This window comes from Meriones unguiculatus, chromosome 3, assembly GCF_030254825.1.
Source record: "Meriones unguiculatus strain TT.TT164.6M chromosome 3, Bangor_MerUng_6.1, whole genome shotgun sequence".
Classification (NCBI taxonomy): domain Eukaryota; kingdom Metazoa; phylum Chordata; class Mammalia; order Rodentia; family Muridae; genus Meriones; species Meriones unguiculatus.
Window position 1 is genome coordinate 96841997 of NC_083351.1, and position 22133 is coordinate 96864129.

Below are 22133 nucleotides of genomic sequence, written 5' to 3' on the forward strand. Positions count from 1 at the left end.
GTGTAAGATGAAATACACTCTTTCTTCCCCACGTTGATTTTTGGTCATGGGGTTTATCAAAGCAACAGAGAATCAAACCAGACCACAAAGGATCTAGCTAACATTTTAATTATACACTGTTGGGGATTAGTGGGATAGTTAGTCTGTCCTAATGTTAACGTGCTTCAGGTAATTTATAATATATTATCTTTTATGTTTCATAATTATTCATCTACTTATCATTTTTACTTTTATATCTTCTGTTTTATAGAAATAAAGTTATGCCCTTTTGAGTTTTTTATTTTATGTCAAATTCTAACAATAATTTCCTACAGAAACTCTACAGCCTTATAGTGCACACACTTTGGTAGTCATTGACATTGGCTGAAGTATATCATGAACTTTATCTCTGAAAGAATTCTTGCAACATGTTTTCAGAAGAAATTTGAGAATAAAAGGGGATTGCTGAAATAGAAGGTAATTTCAAAATAATTGACGTATCATTATCAATCGGTCAACAAAACATCCTAACACACACATTTAGGGCTCATTTCTCTAATAAATGGTTGCTTTTCAATCATTTGATGCTAATTCTAATATTATTGTTAGTCATGCATCACATAATACATTGGTTATAAAAGTACATGAGGTAAGGTTTATTTTACTAATTATGTGCTTCTAATAGTGTTTAATATTATTTAATAGTTTCCTGGAATTCGTTTTAAATTACTGGTACCAGAGTGAACATACTAGGATACACATTCATTTGTTATTATATCTCCTTTAAAAAAAATCCGTTTCATTTGGTAACATTCATCTTAATTTTTTATGTTTATTGAAATACTATGTTGAGATGAACATTGGGAATGTTTCATTTACATATATACATACAGAGAGAGAGAGTAGGCATTAGGACCCAGTAAAGTTTCTCTAGCTTGAAAGCCACACAGGTAAGGTGCCCTGTTGGAGGTTGTCACATGCTTGTCACTGGCCCTCAACATCTGGGCACACCTATCCTTGTATAAACCTACCTGACTGGTTGATTAAACAGCCTATACCTGGGCAGGGCAGAATGGGGTAGGGGTGGCTAAGGTTCCAGGGCTTTTGAGGACAGAAGAATCACTGGGAGAAGACTGACGGAGAGGCAGAAGAATGCCAGGATGGCTTAGCATGAAGAAGAAACCACATGGGCTGGGATGAGAAAACACCAAGATGAAAAATATAAGCAAATATCTTGGGATTAAGAAAGACAAACCAGATGAGGACAGTTAAGGCAGATGATATTGGATGGGGGCTGGGAGAAATGGATGGGGGTATTATGGAGACAGCAGAGATAGAACTATCTGCCCGGCCAAGGTAATAAGACAATTATAAAATCTAACAGGTGTCTTGTCTTGTGATTGTGATAGCAGGTTAAATAATACCACCACAAATAATAGCCCCACACTCTCTTTTTGTTATTTACAATAGTGCCCTAAAATGGGGAAAACATGGTCCCACAGCCTCTGGATATAGTCAGACTCATGCAGTTAGGTCTGAACTTAATAATCCTAGCTGGAGGAGTGAATGGATACACTGGTGGCCATCCAATGACTGTGTCCATCTTTACTGATGGCATGTTAACATTAGGCAAGTTCTGCTGTGAACATATGAGTGGACACGGCTGGAGTTTGAAGATGGCACTTGTTTTGTGATGAAGATATTATAAAGCATTATGCTAAAAGATGGTTGAATCCAAATTACACATGGAGGGTAATTTAATAAATTAGCACCCTTACATACATGCCATTTAACCTGTATACAGGCTTGTTGGAGCAGAAATAAGGCAGATCATAAAAGGCAAAGGAATCTCAGGGACAGAGAGAATGTTCTATCATACAGGAAACAGGCCTAGATACCTAACAGAGAGAGCAGGCACTAGGACCCAGTAAAGCTTCTGTAACTTGACAGTCACACTGGTAAGGGCCTCTAAGGAGGAAAATGTGGACTCACACCCTCTGACCACAGTGAGGCTGGGCCCTGGCCTCCATAGCTGATTAGGTTTCCTGGTGTCTGAGGTCTCAGAAAGGCAAACAAGTGCAGGCTGGAAGCTCTGCTCTTGCCAACCCTGAGGGTCTTGCTCAGGAGGCTCTTGCAGCCAAAACAGGACATGGACACATGTCCTGCCTCCCTTACCTCAGGATGTGAGCCCAAGAAAGCAGCACACTTCCAGTGTGCTCACCTTGCACTGGGTTCTTTAAGGTAACTGGACACTTAGGAAACACCCAGCAAATCCTCGTGACCTCCTCAGTACAAGTGAGAGAAACCAGAACATACTGGGTGTTCCTCAACAATCGGAGCTGTTGTTGGGATGACAGATGGACAATGATTTCAAAACGTTGTCAAGTGTGCTAAAGTTGAAAGGCCGCTAGCTATGGTGCTGGACAAATATTTTGTGATTGTGTCAAGGTTTTGATGCCACCTCAAGAAGGACATTCTGAGTGAGCACGAGGAGCAAGGAGGCATCAAGAGACACTGGGACATGGAAGACATTAATGAATCTTAAGATAATTTTCATTCCCACATCAGTGGATTATTCCTTAAAGGACAAGTGAGTCAGCGTCCTTTTTCGGGCTGAAGTAAGATAACATCACAACATAGGGACCAGAAATTACTCGTCAGCCTAATATTTCTTTCAGGGTGTCGACTCATACTCCTTCATCTGCTGTTGTGGATGTGGAGGTAAAAAGCAGTCTGACTCCCCATGGTGATTCCTGCAGCCTAGGTTTACTCCTGCCAGAATCTACAGCCTGTTGCCAGGGTCAAATCCCGGAACAATGGAACTCCCTCAGGGTTAGGAGAATTTCTTCGCACTGACTTCTGGGAAATGTAGTCGGGCTATTGTGACGTCACAGTTGTCCAGGAAATCCCTATCCGGCTTCGGTCTACACACGTGCGTCTTCCCGAAAGTTGGACAAGAGTCCTGTAGTCCTGTGCTGCTGTACTTTCCCGTCGCGTCTCTGACATGGAGGTCGGTCCAGGGAGCAGCGCAGCCTGAGGCACTGTGCGGGGTGCGGGGTCGGTCTTGGAGGGAGCGGACCTGGGCCGGGTGGGCGGGCGGAAGAAGCTGCTGGGGTGCTGGGCTGAACTGACTTGGACACCTGAGAGGGCAGGTCAGGGCTGGGAACCGGGCGGTTGGGATTGTTCCCTGAGTGACCGTTTCCTCTGACGCCGCGGGCAGCTCGAGCCCGCCTTGGGCTTCTGGACAGCAGAGCTGCCTGGTAGTGCAGGAGTAGATAACAGTGCCAGGTCCGGGATTGCCAGCTAATGACGGTCACATGACTGCCTGCTCCTGAGGAGGGGCTGGGAGCTCACTTAACTGCTGTGTTAGGGGACAACATACTTGGAGCCCATACACACCGAGGCCCTCTGCTGGGGAATGTGAACCCAGCTTCACCTTAGAAAAGGCCTCTCTCCTTAATTTAGAGTTGAGTAATTGTAAAGAAGAATGTCTGGTTGGTGCCCTTTAGGTGTGTCAGCATATATTTTTCTTTTTATGTTTTTTGGACACAGGATTTCTCTTTGCTGTCCTGGAACTTGCTTGGTAGACAGGGCTGGCCTGGAACTCACAGAGAAGCTCCTGCCTCTGCCTCCCCAGTGCAGGAATTGGAGGCATGCACCACCCAAGGAGTGTCATTTGGTCTTGATCTGGCCTTGAAATTGTTGAGCTGGTCCGTGAGCAGGGCCCTAGGAGCAGGTGAAGTGCTCACATGGTATTTTTGAGGGTGCGGGGCTTTTGTGTCAGGTCAGCAGGATGAGGAGAAGCTCACAGGCCTGTGTGTGGTCACGTGATTTAATGTAACCCGAGCTGTGATAGAAACTGCAGCCTACTCTGAGGAACATCTCTGTTATCTCTGAATTTGTGAGGGGGAGACTGGACCACCTGGTCCTTCCCTGCCTCACAGCAATTGAAGGGCATCTGAGGCTACCAGAGTCTGTGTCAGAAAACACTTGAACATACTTGATGGACATGAGAAATACTTTCTGTGGGTCATTTCATGTTTCTTATAGTGAGCATAAGACAATTTCATGCTATCAGTAATTTGCTGACTTATAATCTATGTGTTCTTAACTTTTGTTGTCCCATTCCTTGTGTAATTTAAACATTAACATGCTGTGTTAAGACATTAAATTCTGTTTATTAGATACTTGTTTGGATTGCTGTATGAGGAAGAATTCTCTTTCCCTTGCGTGAAGTACTTCAACCGAATATTCATTACTTTTGAATAGTCATACGTATTATTCTTTTCATGACCTCATGATGCTTTCTTTTGGTCTTCACTGAATTCTTCCAGTTTGCTCCTTTCATATCTAAGAACTATCTCTATTATTTCTTCATTCCCTTTCTGCAGACTAGTGCAGGCCACTGTGGTCCACATACTTGGTGTGTCTGTTTGCAGCTGCATTTGGGATGCCTTCCCTGTCCCTGTTCAGCTGTGAGCAGACGATTCTTACCCTTTGCCAGGACAAAACCACTTCCCCCACTGTTTCTCACATGGTACTGCCATCTCCACTCAGTAAAGCAAACTGCTAGTGTGGGATTCCTTCCTCTTGCACAGGTGTGTGTCCAGTTCCCTGTGGTATATGGTCCTCTCTTTGCTCCCAGCTTCTTCATTGAATTCTAGTGTTAATATAAGGGGAGCAGTTACTTGTCTTTACGTCTCAGGCATGATCCTTGCAAGGTTAGCCATGTTTGATCTTGAACTCTGGAGAGGGGGTGAGCGGGGTGATGACATTCAATTCCTGCTGATGTTTGTGAGTATGTCACAGGCCATACAGGGAAATTCAAAAGACTTGATCAGTAGTCAAACACATATGCAAGGAATAAACCTGAGCAGCACAGATTCTCATTACATTGTCATTTCAGGTTATAAGAGTTTCCTCCATAGTTACTCAAATAAGGTAACATTTTTTGTTGAAAGGTGTATCTTGTTGCTTGGCCAGCTGTTCAAAATCTACCTTCCATTTTTTTCTTCTTTCCTGTATCTATAAAACAATTAAATCAGATGGATGAGATTTTTTTGCACACACTTCACTTTGGGTGCTTTGATGCACACCAATCGCCTGCTAACTTTCAATTTTGTCTGACACTTTGAAAAGATATCCCTGAGGGACACTGACAGAAGATGCAAGATGTCTTTTAACTTCTTTCCTGTCCATTCTGTTGCTCTAGGCTTGCCTCTGGGACCAGCCTCCATTCTTGTCAAGTACAGATATCCACCTCCCAATTACAATAAGCATATGTGCCAATTACTAATGAGTGGCACTTTGCCTGCCTCACGACGAGCTTATTTGCATTTCTTCTCCATAGAAAGTCAATTGTCTAGTCTCAGGTTCCCATGAAATGTTTTCCAGTAATTGTATTGGCTTAAGTCCCTACCAGAGGATACTCTGTTCACAGACCTACCACCCACCACCCACAGCATCTCAAGGAGATTGACCCCAAGAGAGTAGACTCACTTCCCCATGCCGAGCAGTGGTACCCTGTGCTTGGCAACACAGAGAGCAATTCTTGCAGTTAATTCTCCATTGTTGACCTGCCCTAATTCTTGTGGGGAACAAAAGTTCTTTCTCAAGCTTGTGAACAGTTGCTTGCTGGGCAAGGTGCTTTGTTATAGAGTATTCAGTGAAAAACATGTTTTAGCCTTTACCCTGAGACAGAAATTTGCCAAGTTTCTTTAACTTGTCTGTGAGACCTTGGGCCATGTCTGCCATACAGGACTGTGGTCTTTGCAGACAAGTTTGACCGTCCTTGTACCAAGGTGAATTGTTTTGCTTTGTCTTTAAAAAGGACCTATGGATTAAACTTGGTGCTTTCAGTACTGACTGATAGTCTTTGCGAAAGTATCCTAAGTTTTCTGTCTCTTTCTTTTAACCTGTGATTTCTCAATCCCCACTCTCTCTGTGATGTCCTGAATTACCTATGGCTACTTCTGTCAGGTTCTCTCAGAATAATCTTTCCATCTTCACTCTGCACTGGGCTCTTGCCATTTTCCACATTTCTCCTGCTGTTGACAATCTCATAGGAAAAAAGAGTGAATTGGGTATTTTGTTCTTGTTTTTTTCCATTTCCTGGTAAACTATATTCTACTTGCTGCCTTGAAGCATTCAGGCCATTACTTGAGTGTCATATGTGTAAAACATGCTTTAGGAGTATCCAAGTTTCAATAAATAGGTCAGAGGAAGCATGAAATATGGAAATGATAAAAAGACCAGAGCTAATGGCTGTTGTATTTTGTATTTTAAATTACAGCGTTTAAATTTAAATAAAACATTGTTGTTAGTACTTTATTTGCTGAGTTTTTGATTTGTTTAGATACTTAAATGATATTTTCTCTGTGAGTTCTTCCATAATTGTTGTACTCCTTGCCTGTTTCATCTGCTGTCCCTTGTCACTGTCCTTTGTGTCACTACTGACCTCTGTACAAATCTAGAAACCCAGATGACAGCCAGAGCCACTGCATCAGAATCTGTATTTCAGTTCACTTCTCACTTATGATTGTGCACATTAAGTGTGGACAGGTACCTTGTCCCTCATGATGACTTTGTCCTGTGAGAAATGTGCATATGCTTGGTGTGTAATACAAGCATATAGCATTAAATGTGTATTCCTCTGTGGATGTGTTCATTTTACATTTCATCTGTCTCAATGTATAGTGTCCACATGGTGGTATAGGAACTTTTTCCTTGTCTTCCTTGAAGATGGGTCCAGTGTGAGATTGTGTGAGCTCCTTTCATTTGTCTGAGAAATATTACTCACTGATGTCAGAAACACTTCTAGCTCTCTTTCATGCTGGCAAATCTAGATTTGTATCCACAACCAAATGTTGCCTGTGTTAGGGTTCCTTCTGCTGTGATACAGACCATGAGGAAAGGCAACTTGGAGGAGAAAGGGTTCATTTCAGCTGGCAACTTGAGGTAACAGTTCATCTCTGAGGTAGTCAAGGCAGCAACATGGAGGCAGGAACAGGGCAGGGGCCACAGAGGAACACTTCGTACTGGCTTGCTTTCCATGGCTTGCTCAGCCTTCTATCCTATACCACATAGAACCACCTGTCTAGGGCCGGCACCACCCATAATATACTGTAATATCTTATATCAGTCACTAATTTAGAAAATGCCCCGCAGGCTTAACTACAGGACAGTCTCCTGGAGACATTTTATCAATTTGCTTCTCTCTTCTCAAATGACCCTAGCTAGTGTCAAGTTGACAGGAGAAATATAAAGCCCAGTGCTTCTTGGTATTTCTGTGATTATTAGTCGTTAAATTAACTAAAAGTGTGATTTCATTCACTAGTGTTTATTTCAGGAAGTGCTGTCCTTCTGGGATGTGGCCATTGATTTCTCTCCAGAAGAGAAGGAATGCCTGGAGCCTGCTCAGTGGAATTTGTACAGGGACGTGATGTTGGAGAACTACAGCAACCTTGTGTTCCTGGGTGAGGACTGATTCTATAGTGAAGTTTTATTTCACCCTAAACATGTAGCTTCCCCACGTTCTACAATATCTCATCAGAGATTGTGCTTTCAACAACGAGCTTCATATTCTTCATTTTAGAAAAAATGAGGCAGGTTGCTGTATAGCTAAAAAGCATTTCATTGTTCCTTAGTTTGTGAGTTTACCCTGTCTGTTGGGCGCATGAATCTTTCACTCTTGTGGGACTGTTAGCAATTCAACGGCATGAGGCATGGAGCTCGCATGTTAATGAATAATTTTCACAATTCTGTTTTAATGTTTTTGTCCCTGTAATTGAAACTCAGAATCTGGACCATATAAATTTCTTCACATGTTATAATATTCTGGTCAGAAAACATGTCAGGAACTAATTGTCTGCAATCATTTATTGCATTATCTTTTTCCATATACATATTGTACTGGAAGGGACATGTCAATTCCCAGAAGAAGAACCCGTGAACAGTCTTGTTCTCTTTTCCTACAAACAGGTCTTGCTGCCTCTAAGCCACACCTCGTGACATTTCTGGAGCAAAGACAAGGGCCTCTGGATGTGAAGAGACAAGCAGCAGCTACCGTGCATCCGGGTGGGTAGGAAAGAGGAGGTCAGAGGACAGAGTTGAAGTCCAAACAGAAAAGCAGGCTTTCCCACATGCATTGAAACATGATGTTGTCATTCTTCAGGTCTCTGCATCTTGTCTATATTGTCAAAGAAGCAAAAGAGTCTCTCAGACTTTTATGATCATTTAAGTCTCTTAGGCTTCGTATTTTCTAAGTGGTGAACTGTAGTTATATTCAGTGACTTCCAAGGTTTGATGGTTTTGTTTTTCTGTTTATTGGGTCTCCATTGTAAAGGAAGACTCAGGGAAATGCAACTCAGTGCTGGTCAGACTTGAGAGTCATTTATTTGTTGGAGTTGAGAGCAGGTTCAGCTCATGCCAGAAAGATCTGTACAGCGAGGTGCACATGACTGGGTTTATAAAGCCAAACCCACAATTCCATCACACAGAGGCAGACAGGAGCAGAAGTTTCTGTTCTGTTGATTAGAAGATTAGCAGTGGGGAGCAGTTGGATAAAAGTGAGACAAACCAGAGTCAATTTGGGAAGTTGATTTCTTATTGGTTTTAACAAGGAATCAAAACATTCACTTATGTTATAAAGGTATGTATTGGGCCATTAAGTAGACAAATTTCACAAAGGCTCTTCATCTTTCTTAAGGAAATCTAGTCATGGGTAGCCAGTTCGGCTAGCCCCATAGGAAACATTCACGCTATATTACATGAGTCCAGTGGGAGGAAGAGATCTCATGGTCCCTTCTTCTCAAGGTCTCCTGTTGAATTCTGCAAACTTCCTCCATGTGTGTCAAGGTTCATTGGCTTCCTGGTTTGTAATGGGAACCAGGCTGAAGAACATCCCTGTTGTCCTTGGAAGTAGACTCAGAAAGACTGCGCTCAGTGACCTTTCATAGTCGACATCTCCTCCCCAGGCTTTATTGCTTTCTGTTCCTGGCTGTGGTGGGTCCACAGGTGGCACGTGCAGCTTAGTTGAAATGAGTGCTCATAGTTCAGCCTGCTATGCTGACTGGTCCTGTGACAGGGTCTCACACTTTGCTGAGGACTGCTTAGAGAATCAGGCTTTGACATCTCAGCTCAGGGATTAGCATTGTTAAGAGGAGGAGAAGTCAAAGCCAGTGGACAGGCATGGCCATTTGAACTAGCATGTAGTTCCTGTACCATTTGGGTGGCAGGCTCAGGTACAAGGTTCCCCTGTTTGCATCATCCACAGCTGTAAGTTCAGGGGTCGTGGAATATAGAGTGATTGCAATTGCTTGAGACATTTAGGCTGTGTGTGCAGAGTGTAAGATCCTCCTCAGCAGAGAGAATCCACCCCTCTGCCTTGAGAGACATGAGGAGTAATTCGTTTTTTTCCTAAAGTTAAGGACTAGGAGTTCCTAGTTTGTCTTACAAGCTAGAAAGACAGAAGCAGTAGATGCTAGCAAGTCCTGTTCCCCTGCTTCCTTATCCTATGATGAGCTAGCATGGCAGTTACCCTGATAGGTCTGTGTCCCATTGGGGCTACCCTCCAATGTGTGCTATTTGATCCTAGGTGTGTCCTGCCATGAAACTGTAGTGTAGCTTTTAATCCTTTTTACTCAAGCTTTCTTTTTCAGTAACCAGTTTTTTAAGTTCACCTGAGTTTTAATATTTCAGATTAAGGAACGTTTCCATATTAAGGAAACTTTAAGTTGTCCTAAAATTTGAGTTTTCTGCTTTATGGTTAAGGATAATAAGATGCACAGAGGACTGTATAATGGATAATATAGTCTTTCCCTCTAACATTGTCTTTGTAAATGAATTACATTTGTATTTAGCATGATTACAAATACAATATTTGGCACAGTAGATATATTTAGTCATTAATATTGTGACTCATCATTAACTATTATGTCTTAATTTTGTTGTCACAAATACAACAAATTAGTCATAAGTTTGTGTTGCTGGAAATAAAAATGGTATTGAGCTCAGGAATGTTTATTATCAGCCCTATAATTGTTACAGCAGTATTATTGAACCTGCTATCTCATTAAGACACAGATACCGGTTAGACTTTATTTTCCTTGTTAGATCTTATTTTTCTTGTGAGCCTAGCCTTTCACAGCTGAGCCATCTCTCCAGCCCCTGGTTAGATTTTATAATTGCCCTATTTACCTTGGGCTGGGCAGATATTTACACCTATGCTATCTCAATAACCTTATCATCCAACTCCAAGCCCCCATCTAATGCCATCCAGCTTAACCATTCTTATCTGGGCTACCTTTCATCGATAGTCTTGTAAATACTTATATTTTCCATCTTGGTATTTTGTCCATCCACACCATCCTTGGAGTCCTTTCTCCTGGCCTATGTGGTTCCTTCTCCACTGCAACTCCACCCTAACTCTTTGTGCTCTCCTTCTTCCTTCTCTCTTCCCACCTGTCTCCTCTGTTTTTCCCATGATCCTCCTGTCCCCAAAGCCTGGGAACCCTACCCTGGCCTACTCCATTCTGCCCTGCCCAGGTTTTAGGCCTTTTAATCAACCAATGAGAAATAATGTCTTAGGTAGCTTTACACAAGGATAGGTGTATCCAAGCAGTAACCAGATCTTGAGGGCCAGTAATTAGCATCAAATACAAGCATCAGACCAACCCCCAATAAGTTTGTGACTTAATAAATGAAAATGCTTTATGCTTGTTAAAAGTTCAGTTTTGAAACTGAAGTTCTTTCATTTCAAAATAATCATTAAACGTAAATACAGTCTGTGCAAGAACTGGGAACATCACTCATCTCATCTCCTTAGTGCATTTTTATAAAATCTAAATCAGTCCTACAGATCTTCTACACTAAGTAGCTTGTTTCATCAGAAAGGATACAGAGGAGAGACTAGTGAGGTTAAAGAGACACCTAGAAGAATGAAAAGGTGTACAATTAATTATCATCATAGTTCTTGTCATGACTCAGTTTCTCCAAATAGCTAAAGTTTCACAAAGTTAGCAAAGACATCAGTGACTAAATAGATGTATTTAGGGCAGTTTTTTTTAATTTTTTTATATTAATTACAGTTAATTTACTTTGTATCCCAGCTGTAGCCCCCTCCCTCATTCCCTTCCAATCCCACCTTCCCTCCCTCCTTTCCTCTCTGCCCCTTTCTAAGTCCATTGATAGAGGAGGTCCTACTTCCCTTCCATCTGACCCTAGTTTATCAGGTTTCATCAGGACTGGCTGCAATGTCCTCCTCTGTGGCCTAGCAAGGCTGTTCCTCCCCCCCCTGGGGGGGGTCAAGGAGCCAGCCACTGAGTTCATGTCAGAGACAGTCTCCGCTCCCCTTACTAGGGAATCCACTTGGATACTGAGCTGCCATGGGCTACGTCTGAGCAGAGGTTCTAGGTTATAACTAAACATGGCCCTTGGTTGGAAAATCGGTCTCAGAAATGACCCCTGTGCCCAGATATATTTGTGGTCTTTGTGGAGCTCCTGTCCTCTCCAGGACTAACTCCCCCTTCTTTATATGGTGCAAGGAAATCGTGAAATTTGCAGGCAAATGGTGGGATCTAGAAAAGATCCCAGAAGCAGAAAGACACACACGGTATATACTCACTTATAAGTGGATAGTAGACCTAAAAGATAGGATAAACATACTAAAATCTGTACACCTAAAGAAGCTAAACAGAAAGAGAACCCAGAGTAAGATGATCAGTCCTCACTTAGAAAGACAAATGGATGGACATTGGAAGTAGGAGAAAACAAGAAACAGGACAGGAGACTACCATAGAGGGCCTCTGAAAGACTCTACCTAGCAGTGTATCAAAGCAGATGCTCAGACTTATAACCAAACCTTGGGCAGAGAGTAGGGCAGTTTTTGTTACCATGAGTAGACCTTCAGAACCTGAGGAACTTTAACAATTTTGACAATTAAGTATATGATCTTTAAGTCTCATCCTCCATAAGGCCTGTATAACACAAGAAGAATTACTATTGCTTACCTTAAGCATTTAAGATTTTTCTTGCCTCTTTAATTATATAATTTATCTATCTTAAATAATTAAATCCTTTTATTACAGATATATTGTCAAGTATATATCTTTTGTATCTTTTTAAATGATTTCACTGATCCATACAGAGAATATTTACATGTCAGCAAAAAGTTTAGAAAGGTCAGTAAACTTGAATGGGAGAACAGTTTTTGTGAACAATCAAGATTTGGGAGAGTAGAACAGAAGTTCAGTCTGTAACTGACAGAAGAATTAGTTGAGACACCTCACTCCCTTTGGACCAAGCAGCAGAACCTCTTCATTAAGCAATTTCAAATGAGACGTAATAGCATTAAGAAGTAAATTTACCTTTTGTTATAAGAAAATTTCCTAAACAGAAGGTACATTAGACAATATCTACATCAGTGAGGTCTGTACCCACTACACACAACACACTGTAGACTAGGCTGCCCTGGAACTCAGCGATCCTACTGCCTCTGCCTCCCAAAGCACTGATACATGGTTTAGTGGTTAAGACCATGGGCCGTTCTTCCTAAGAAGCCAGGTTCAATACCCAGCAGCGACATAGTAACTCCCAACTCTCTCACTTCAAAGGAGCAGACATCCTCACACATAAGCAAAACATCACTATGTATAACAGCTTTCTCATAACTGTAGGGGTGGGCTTTCCTCACCCAGGTTTAGTTCTTCTGGCTTATATACCAGGTGTTTGCAGAAAATCTCAAAACTTCATGCAATTAATGCCTCATTCCATGCACTTATCTGGGAGGGGTAACTGGATACTCAGGTGAGGGTTCAGGGACCTTGCCTAAATCCTTTTTTGAAGGAATGTTAACGTTTAACAAGCCCAGCTGTTAGCAGACACAGCTAGAGTTTTGGAGATGGTAGTTGTTCAGCTTAGAACATCAGCTAAATAAAAGGCTGAAGGCAAAGTACACTGCATTGACGTTACTGTACGCATACTCTTGGACCATTATGCTCTGAAAGTATTCAAGTAAACAATATAGAAAACAGAAGACAGTCTTTATGACTTAGATAGCATGTAGACTTATCATGATCATCAATGCATTGATGTTAACTGCATCTAACAGATTTCAGTTGACCATGATTTTGCAGTTAGTATTAAGAGATTTTTGTTTGTTTGTTTGTTTTTGATTTTTAAGATAGGGTTTTCCTGTATAGTCCTGACTGTCCTGGAACTCACTCTATAGAACAGGCTGGCCTTGAACTCACAAACCCTGGACAGGGGCTTTGGCAAAACCTTTGAGGCAAATTGGCTTGGTTTTGAAGTGGGTAGAACAAATCCTATCTCCAGGCCATCTTTTCAGTGGGCTAAGACAGCCCACAACAATTTATAAAAGTTATCTGTATTCAAAAGGCATTTGTAAGGCTGAACCCAGTGATGTACGCATTCACAACTGGTTTGTGTGTCTGCAGACAGGGGCAGAAAATCTTAAAAGGTCAGTATCCATTTTCTGTCTCATACAGATATCAGTGTCTAGGATAACTATTCTATGAGGTTAGGATCTATTGCCCCGTTGTAGGTCAGACCTCTAAGTTTTAAACACATAAAACCTGTTATCTAGGAACAATTAAAGAAAAATCTTAAAAATGAGACATCTAAGGAACCCAGAAAGTGCTGGAAATGAAAGCAAAAATTCCAGGCTTGATGGAGCAGATCAAAGACCTATCTCAAACTTTGTACAAATGAGTTCCAAGAATTGATGGAATGTCCTGTCTCAGAGGGAGCAGACTTGGGGGGATACTAGAAAGGGTTCAACATAACTTCTGTCTGCAGTCTCCTACACAAGCAGTGCAGCTAAGGGACTCCCATGGAAACACCTGCTACAATTCCTTGGCCACTTTGAGTCCTGGACCCACAGGCTAGCTAAGCCCATGAATGCCTGGAGGCCCTGCTCCTGCCAACACCACAGTCCCTGGTTCTGTAAATCTTGCAGCCACCTTGAGTTTGCACTAGAGGAGTTTCTGCCTCTGTTGGGTCCTTATTGTGTATGGTGAGTCAGTGAGTTGATTGCCAATCTCCTTGGCCTTAAGGGCCCCTTGGAGGGGTGTGGCTGGGAGTTGACTAGGTTTGGGCTCTTGAGAAGACCATAACGGGGTCTTGTCACAAGACCATCTCAGTGCCTGGGATGTGGGAGTTGAAGAGGAATAGATGTAGAGTTTCTCAGACCCACTAATATAACCTCAAAAAAGAAGGTTGACACCGCTGATGGACCATAGGCAAGAAGACAGAACTTCCAGTCACCTTGAAGCCAAAGTGAGCTCAGAGAGTAGCCTAAACCTCTGTTCCATGATGAAAGCCAGGCAAAGATATAGAAAGAACAGGGTAAATGCTGAGACAGCACACATTAAATGTATTATTCATTTATTCATTCAGCATCCACAGAAATGGTATAAGACAAGGATTTAACTGAAATTTTTTATACATCAATATGTTTATACATCAATGTGTTTACTCTTAGGAGACCTAGGGAAAGTGTCCCTTTCAGGAATTTCTCCACTTAACAGAAGAATATCTTCATCTACTTCTTTGGACAACCAGTTGGGTTTTGGTGTCAGGAAACACACTGGATGTTTCGGTACTTTCTGGCCCTGATTTGAATGGATTTATAGAGCCAAACCCACAATTACATAATACCAGAGGCATGCCCAGGCCTAAAATTTCAAAAGTTTCAGTTCCATCAGTTTCATCAGTTGATTTATGTTGCAAAACTGTGGATCTTCCAAGGCTAAATGAGAGCATTTTTGTTGTGGAGGGATAATTAGACTCTAGAGGGCTTCTCTACCCCACCTAGTTCTCAAATAATTGAGACAGAGACTTTTTAGTTTTATAAAAGCTTTAAGGCACAATAACTGGGCAGACATCAACCCTCTGAGCTATTTTGCTATTTTCCAGCTACACACCCCAAGTTAGTTGCCATAATTGTTTCTGTCTGGGCTGCTTCTGTTCCATCAGGCCAGCCCATCACATCCGCATGCTCATTGTCCATACTACCCCTGGCGACTTCCTATTCTCAGGCTTCCTCTTCTGCTTCTTCCTCCCACCATACCCGACTCCCTATGGCCTCTATCTGACCCCAAGCCCGGGAACCTAAGCTTTGCCTACTTTTCTTCTGCCCAGTTACAGGCTCTTAGCTATTTTATTAACCAACCAACTTTAAATTGGGAAGCACGGTTTATACATCGCTTGGTGCCAGGATAGCAACCAGATCTTAGGGGCTAGTATTTAGCATTTGAATACATAGCACCAGACCAACCCCCAACACATTTTCTCAGCAGGATTGGTTAGCTGAGGGAGCAGTTGGATAAAATTTGGGGAAAATGGAGTCACATTGGGCATTTCAGTAACAGTCATTCTATTGTTTCTACACCTCAGAAAATTGAACAGCTTTCTAAAGATGAAGATGTGAAACTATTGTAAAAAAAAAAAACAGTAACTTCACACATGAACTTTCAAATCTTGTTACACTCATGTTAGTAGAAGTCATCCCATCAGGGTTCTTTGTGAATGATGAAGATTTCTTCTAAAATGTTTTCTTATCACATACTCAGTAATAAGGATTTAAAATCCATGCCCTTCTGGAATATATATTCAAAGATTAAAACTGTTCACAACTAGGAAAATGCATTTAATAGCTCATCAGTAAGCTTTCAGAATATTGTAGATTCAAGATTTTTTTTAACTTTGCAATTTGATATTCTTTGTTGTTATTTGAAAATTTGTGTTGCCTATAATCATTTGTTATAAATACCCAGTGTATTTCAGTGGATGGATAAAACACATTGATAAAATACATGAAGACACTGTAAGATCCAAATATCTATAAGCTCTGCTTCTGTGATTTTGACTTCCTGAACAAATAGGAGTCTCCAGTTTTCATGTCTGATTCATTGTCTCCATTTAATGGTCAATAGTTGTTAAATCTTAGAAATGAATAAATCTTACAAGTGTGTCATTTTTCACCTAGGTATGGTAGCTCACAGCATTAATCCTAGAACTTAGGAGGCAGAGACAGGCAGATTTCTGAGTCAAGTCTAGCCTGCTGGTTCTAGAACCACAACAGCTACACAGAGAAATCCTGTCTCAAAAAAACAAAAAAATGAAACAAAAACCACCAACGTAACCAAAAACAAAAAAGAAAAAAAGAAAAAGAAAAAGGTAACCTAAAGTTTTTTTTTTTAATCATCACTAGATACCTATCAGATATATATTTCGTTGTCACCAAAATAAACCATAAAATACTATGCTGCATCCTTGAGCTATATTATTGAATCTTATTATGGACAGTGCTTATTATGCAGCATATCTTTTGTAAGTCATAAAATAAAACTATGTAGGATAAAAACTGTATATTTCTATTTTAGTCCAATCTCACACTATCTCACACAAAATTAACTTTGTTTTCCAGGCTTGGCAACTTCATAATTTTATTCAGTCCAGCTATATAATATCTATATTGTTTGATAGGCTTATATCTGTTGATAAAATGCCCTTAGCTATTTACTTACTTAACTATATTAATTAATGTTAATGTGGTTATAATATCATATTAACTATATATTATTAAGCTATAACATCCTTAGCTATTTGACTTTGAATTATATGCCAAGATGTCTGTGTTCTACTTGGTTTTGCTCTTCGAGAAAATGTATAGGTTATTTCCACCTACTGTATTTTGTAAATTATGTTCACTGTATATAACTGTTGAAATATACTGGACTTTCTTATTTATGGTTAAGCACATATGAGTAAATGTATTTATTTTCAAAATAAGCATTAGAAGTATGGAAATATTGCTTAGTTTTTGATCATATCTCAACCTTTGTCTAACAGGAACAAGACATAATGATTGTAATGAACACAGCAAAGCCATTCATTTTAACTCTGTATGTATTCAACGCCAGAGAATTCGTAAAGGGGAGAAACCCTACAAATGTGAAGAATGTGGAAAGGCCCTTAGTTCTCATAAAACACTCTCTAGACACCAGAGACTTCATACTGGAGAAAAACCCTACAAGTGTAAAGAATGTCATAAGGCCTTTAGTACTAGCTCATCACTCTTTGTACATCAGAAAAATCATACTGGTGAAAAAACCTGCAAGTGTGTAGACTGTGGCAGATCATTTTACTATCCTTCAATGCTGAAGCAACATCAAAGAATTCATTCTGGAGACAAACCCTACAAGTGTGAAAGATGTGGAAAAGCTTTTTATGATCCTTCATTCCTTAAGCGACATCAAAGAATTTATTGTAGACTGAAATCATACAAATGTGAAGAATGTGGCAAAGTATTTTCCTCTGCTTTAAGCCTTAAGAAACATAACCGAATTCATTCTAAAGCGAAACCCTACAAGAGTGACATGTGTGGAAAAGGATTTACTAAGCCCTCTGTTCTTCCTGAGCACAAAATAGCTCACACTCGAGAAAAAACATGTAAGTGTGAACAGTGTGGCAGATGTTTTTCTTCTTCTTCAGCACATGGAAAACACCAATTAATCCATTCTGAAGACAAACCCTACAAGTGTGAGGAATGTGGTAGAGCCTTTGCCATGCTTTATTCCCTTAGTCAGCACAAACTTGTCCATTCCAGAGAGAAACCTTACAAGTGTGGAGAATGTGGGAAAGCCTTTTCTTATAATTCTTCCTTGATTCAGCACAAATTAAGTCATAATGGAGTGAAGTCTTATCGATGTGAAGAATGTGGGAAGATGTTTTATTCTACTTCAAAACTGAAGAAACATAGAAGACTAAACTGTCAAGAAAAACTGTACAAGTGTGAAGTCTGTGGAAAAACCTTTTCTACTAATTCTTCCCTGATTCAGCACAAAATAGTTCATACTGGAGAGAAATGCCACAAATGTGAAGAGTGTGGCAAAATGTTTGCCTGTACCTCAAAACTGAAGAGACATAAAAGAATTCATTGTCAAGAGAAACCCTTTAAATGTGAAGTATGTGGCAAGGATTTTCGTACTCACACAAAACTTACTATACACAAGAGAACTCATGTGAGTGAGAAACCACACAAATGTGAAGAATGTGGAAAAACATTTTCTATTCTCTCATACCTTACTCTGCACAAATTACGTCATTCTGCGGAGAAATCCTATCAATGTGACGAGTGTGGCAAAATGTTTTACTCTACTTCAGACCTTAAAAAACACAAAAAAACACATACTGGAGAGAAGCCATACAAGTGTGAAGAGTGTCACAAAACTTTTAGTACACGTACAACCCTTAAGAGACACAAGACAGTTCATACTGGAGAGAAACCCTACAAGTGTGAAGAGTGTGGCAAAAGGTTTTCCTATGCTTCAGACTATAAAGCACATCAAAGAATTCACTGTGAAGACAATCCCTACAAGTGTGGGGAATGTGGCAAAGCCTTTACCAAACTTCGTGTATTTACTCAGCACAAGTTTGTTCATACTGGAGAGACACCATACAAGTGTGAAGAGTGTGGCAAAGGATTTTCTAGTCCTTCATATCTTAAGTTACATAAAACAATTCATTCTGAAGAGAAGGCCTTCAAGTGTGGGGAATGTGGCAAAGTTTTTGTTAATCAATATAACCTTTCTCAACACAAGCTAGTTCATACTGGAGAGAAACCACACAAATGTGACCTGTGTGGAAAAGGATTTACTAACCCTTCTGTTCTCACCAAACACAAGATAGCTCACACTGGAGAGAAACCCTATAAGTGTGAAGCGTGTGGCAAAGGATTTTCCTCTTCTTCATTCCTTAGAAGACATCAAATAATTCACTCTAAAGAGAGTCCCTACAAGTGTGAGGAATGTGACAGAACCTTTACTATGCTGTATACACTTAGCCAGCACAAGTTGGTTCATACTGGAGAGAAACAGCACAAGTGTGAGGAGTGTGGCAAAGGCTATTCCTCATCTTCACTCCTTAAAAGACATCAAATAATTCATTCTAAAGAGAAGGCCTAAAAGCCTATGAAATATGGCAAATTTCTGTTAATCATTGCTTCATGTCACAAGGCAGTTCATATTGTAGAGAGTTTTGTGAAGTTCCTACAAAGTTTGTACTTCTTCAGCACCTAAAAGACATCAAGGAACTCATTCTGAATAGAAGCTCAACAAGTGTGTGCAATATGATAAAGCTTGTGCTGATCTTACACAGCGCAAGTGAATGTAGGGAGTAGAGAAGCCATGCATGTGGGGAGAATGGCAAGTGCTTTACCAGTCAGTCAAATGTGAAGGAAGTGACAGGGTTTTAGTGTTTCCTCATATCTTAAATAACAAGTCTATATCCTGAACATCAGAGCTGTAATGTGAAGGATGTGGTGAAGCTTTCATTTATCATTCAGTCCTAGTTCAACCTCGGTAATCTGCACTTGAGAGAAACCCTACTTGTGCAGAAAAGGACCAGAGTTGAGCTATGCCTCATGTCTATGTAAGCATCAGAGAATACATCCTGATGAGGAGGCCTACAAAAGCAATCAAGGTGGCAAGCTCTCTACCTGTTCTTCACACCTTAGGTATCTGCAGAGACTTCATACTGCAGAGGGACTCTGTACACATATGAGCCGTGCCTGAGCCTTGAATTATACTTCAAGTCTTCATCAACACCAAAGAATTGCCGTAGGTGAGAAACCTGCAGGTACAGATGTCCTCATCAGCTGTAGATGTCCACATCACACAGCCCAGCACTATCTGAAAGATCCAATTTGTTATTTTCTTATAAACTTGTGTTTGTTGTATTTTCTTGATTTCTATGTGTTGTAGAAGCCAGCCTAGTCTTTAAATCTTTATTAGGAGTATTTAAAACTTCATTAGGAGTATTGGGTTGGGGTATATGTATGTATGTGTTTCTCTAGCTTTGATATTAGGGATTGTTATCACCTTTCACTTTCAGTCTTGTGGAAGAGATTGAAAAGTGTTGGTATTAGATCTTCCTTTTATGTTTTTTAAAAGTTAGCACTAAACCCATCTGGTCCAAATCTTTACTTTGTATTTTAATTACTGATTTAATCTCCTTACTGTTATAGGTCTGTCCAGTGTTGTTTTAACTTTTTGCTGTTTTTTTTGTTCTCTCATGTATATATTTAGAAGAATACCCATTTCATAAAAAGTTTCCAGTTTCTTTGATTATACATTTACAAAAATATTTCCATAAGGTATTCTGGAGTATCCTTGGAGTTTACTGTAACAACTCCGTTTTGCTCACTTTGGTTTTAGGTTCTCTCCATGTGTCTATCTTGGCACCTTTTCACTCTCATGATCACACTCTCCATCTCTGTGTGAGTCTCTTCTCTTTTGGTAGTTGCACTAGTTGAAGAAATTTTTTAACCATTTAAAGAACCAAATGGATAATTATGGATGTTCTTCAAATCTCTAGTTCATTAATTTTTTCCTGATTTTTTTTATTTACCTTTTTATTTTTACTGTTCATTATGTTTTCTCCATGACAAATCTGTCAGTGATTTGTGACAGCTCTGGGGGTGTCTTTCCTCAAAAAAGCAAAAAACAGTGTCACTCATTTGGTTTCAGAATAAAAAATCTGTTTCCCTTTATGTTCAGAACAGGGTTTTTATATCAATGCCATCATCATTGTCATAGAAAACAAGGACCCATAGTGTAAAGACGAGAAAGCCACATGCACCCAGTGAGCAGAGAGGAGGGACATGATTGTCAGATACCTCATCAACTGGTATAAAGCACTGTATATGAGGTTCTTACTTTACTATTGATGCATATGCCCAAAAGGCATATCAAACTCAATTTACTAACATTGTGAGCTGTTAAAACAAGGGCAATTAAAACATTTTTAATAATCAGTTACTTCATAAGTGGGTAAATGTCTCTAATGTGCCCCCATAAATATATTCATGGTTATTTGTAGTACAAATGAAATTTATTTACAGAGACAATATTGAGAGGAGAAACCAATTTATATCTCATTCTATGTAGTATTGTAAATATGTAATTAAAGTATATCCTGACATGTACCTCAAAACAAGCTTAAAGTAAACAGTTTAGTATGAAACACATTAAAGGATAAGGATAAGGATGTGTTGGGAGAAAAGACTTGCTGAAAACCTGCTGCTCCTGTCTCCCTCCTGCTTGTAGGCCTGACCAGGAGAACTTCATCCTTATCCAAAGGGAAGGTGAATTTCTCCTCATGTCTCACATGATAGTGGGATGGATTCACTTGCCCAATGGAGAAGTCTGGCAGACATCCTAAATTTCTCAGCATACAGACAAGCACATACACATTATTCTGCTTTCAAAGGCTCCCTTGGTGAAATATGAGGATGCTGTGAATAGGAGATCTTTGTATCTTACATGCCACCCAACTGGGCCAGGACCTGTACCACAGCTGAATTGCCCATGTGCTTACCCTGACTTTCAGTTTTCCTCCTCCTAGCAAAGCCAAGTCGAGGATGATAGGTTAATGCATGATACTGTATGGAGACTCGGAATAGTTTACCTAACAGAGAGAGGTTTACCCACAAGTCCAGGAAGCACAGCAGGCTGAACAATGGCACACATTTAAACAACAGTAGGTGCTATCCAGCAGAATGAACACGCACAGCTAAGAAAGCAGCACTGTCTGAGGGGGAGAAAACCTAGACTGTGAAAGCCCATCAAAGCCAATGCTCAGAATCGCCTTCCAGAGAATATGGAAGCTGCTCTTCAGCCCTCCTCACAACCCTGGAGGCCACGTGTGCACCTGACAGCAGCTTGAGGCAATGAATGGGGCAACTGCAGATAGGGGTCACTTGCCCTTCGTCCTTCCAGCACAGGGCAGTATTGGGGGGAAATGCTTCCTACAGGGCTCATCACAACAGCTCCTTAGGACTGGCCTCGAATTGAAGGCTTACTAACTACCACATCTGGTCTAGTGGTCAGGCCCTGCTTAATTAACTGGTGGTTAAACTCAGTTGACAGGCCACCTCGGGCTCAATGGCTCCAGGGGCCAGTTCCTCTTCTTTCCTCAAAATCAAAGATTTGAAAGGGACTAAAAGAAGTGGAGAATGAAGAGATTAAGGCAAGATCAGGTTATCCTGACACAGTACCTCATGCCTCTCAGGCAAGTAAATGGTATCTCCTGACTTCTGAAAAGGAGTTCCTCCATTCATGCTGGGGGAGGAC

General features: G+C 40.6%; 1 protein-coding gene and 1 pseudogene across 1 annotated transcript; both read left to right on the plus strand.

Moving 5' to 3' along the window:
- The window catches only part of LOC132646071 (zinc finger protein 93-like), a 30472-nt pseudogene extending 9921 nt beyond the window's left edge, over window positions 1–20551 (plus strand).
- LOC110557862 (zinc finger protein 58-like) lies at window positions 621–16980 on the plus strand. The gene is made up of 5 exons (XM_060380383.1): window positions 621–2989; window positions 7316–7454; window positions 7960–8055; window positions 15986–16176; window positions 16852–16980. The coding sequence occupies exons 1-4, from the start codon at window positions 2984–2986 to the stop codon at window positions 16018–16020; spliced, it is 276 nt and encodes a 91-aa protein (XP_060236366.1). The 5' UTR covers window positions 621–2983; the 3' UTR covers window positions 16021–16176; window positions 16852–16980.
- Window positions 20552–22133: the final 1582 nt, after the last annotated feature.

Excerpts from the sequence above, each read along its gene's own strand:
- LOC110557862 (XM_060380383.1), top strand. Across the intron at positions 7,455-7,959 it reads CAGCAACCTTGTGTTCCTGG|GTCTTGCTGCCTCTAAGCCA; the intron begins GTGAGGACTGAT and ends TCCTACAAACAG. Across the intron at positions 8,056-15,985 it reads AGCAGCTACCGTGCATCCGG|GTATGGTAGCTCACAGCATT; the intron begins GTGGGTAGGAAA and ends TTTTTCACCTAG.